Here is a 458-nt window from a genome sequence, read left to right as displayed (position 1 = left end):
TTATCTCTAACTAAATTTTCGTTCTTTCTTTTTTTCGTCTATCTCTATTTCAATTGTGATGGGTTGATATAATTTTCAGATCCGAGCTTCCGGGAGAACTTACCGGGGCAGGTGCGGGCGCCGGCGGTGTTCAAGTGCGTAAGAGTTACATCCATCGATGACGGAGAAGATGAATATGCTTATCATGCGAAGGTGAATATTGGAGGCCATGTTTTTAAGGGATTTCTTTATAACCAAGGCTTTGATGAAGGAATTAATACCGACCTCACCGGAATCTCTACCGCCATTAATGTTGATAATGATGTAAAAAATACGAGCAGCACTATTCCCAACTTCTCGGAGCTGCATCTTGGTAGCGGAGGTGTACGGAACGCAGCTCGCTCCGACATCTACAGCTTGGGAGGACTGCTGGGTGGAGCATCGTTCGGTAATGCAATAAACTGAACTCTCTTTTTTTT

General features: G+C 43.9%; 1 protein-coding gene across 1 annotated transcript; it reads left to right on the top strand.

Annotated features, from left to right (window-relative positions):
- Window positions 1-72: 72 nt before the first annotated feature.
- LOC110034252 (protein LATERAL ROOT PRIMORDIUM 1-like) lies at window positions 73-452 on the top strand (the record flags this gene model as incomplete). Its single annotated transcript, XM_020738533.1, has 1 exon — window positions 73-452. A coding segment is annotated over one exon (372 nt), but the record flags the coding sequence as incomplete, so codon positions are not given.
- Window positions 453-458: the final 6 nt, after the last annotated feature.

The sequence above is a fragment of the Phalaenopsis equestris genome, unplaced genomic scaffold, assembly GCF_001263595.1.
Source record: "Phalaenopsis equestris unplaced genomic scaffold, ASM126359v1 Scaffold178539, whole genome shotgun sequence".
Taxonomy (NCBI): domain Eukaryota; kingdom Viridiplantae; phylum Streptophyta; class Magnoliopsida; order Asparagales; family Orchidaceae; genus Phalaenopsis; species Phalaenopsis equestris.
This window is presented reverse-complemented; position numbering and strand designations above follow the sequence as displayed.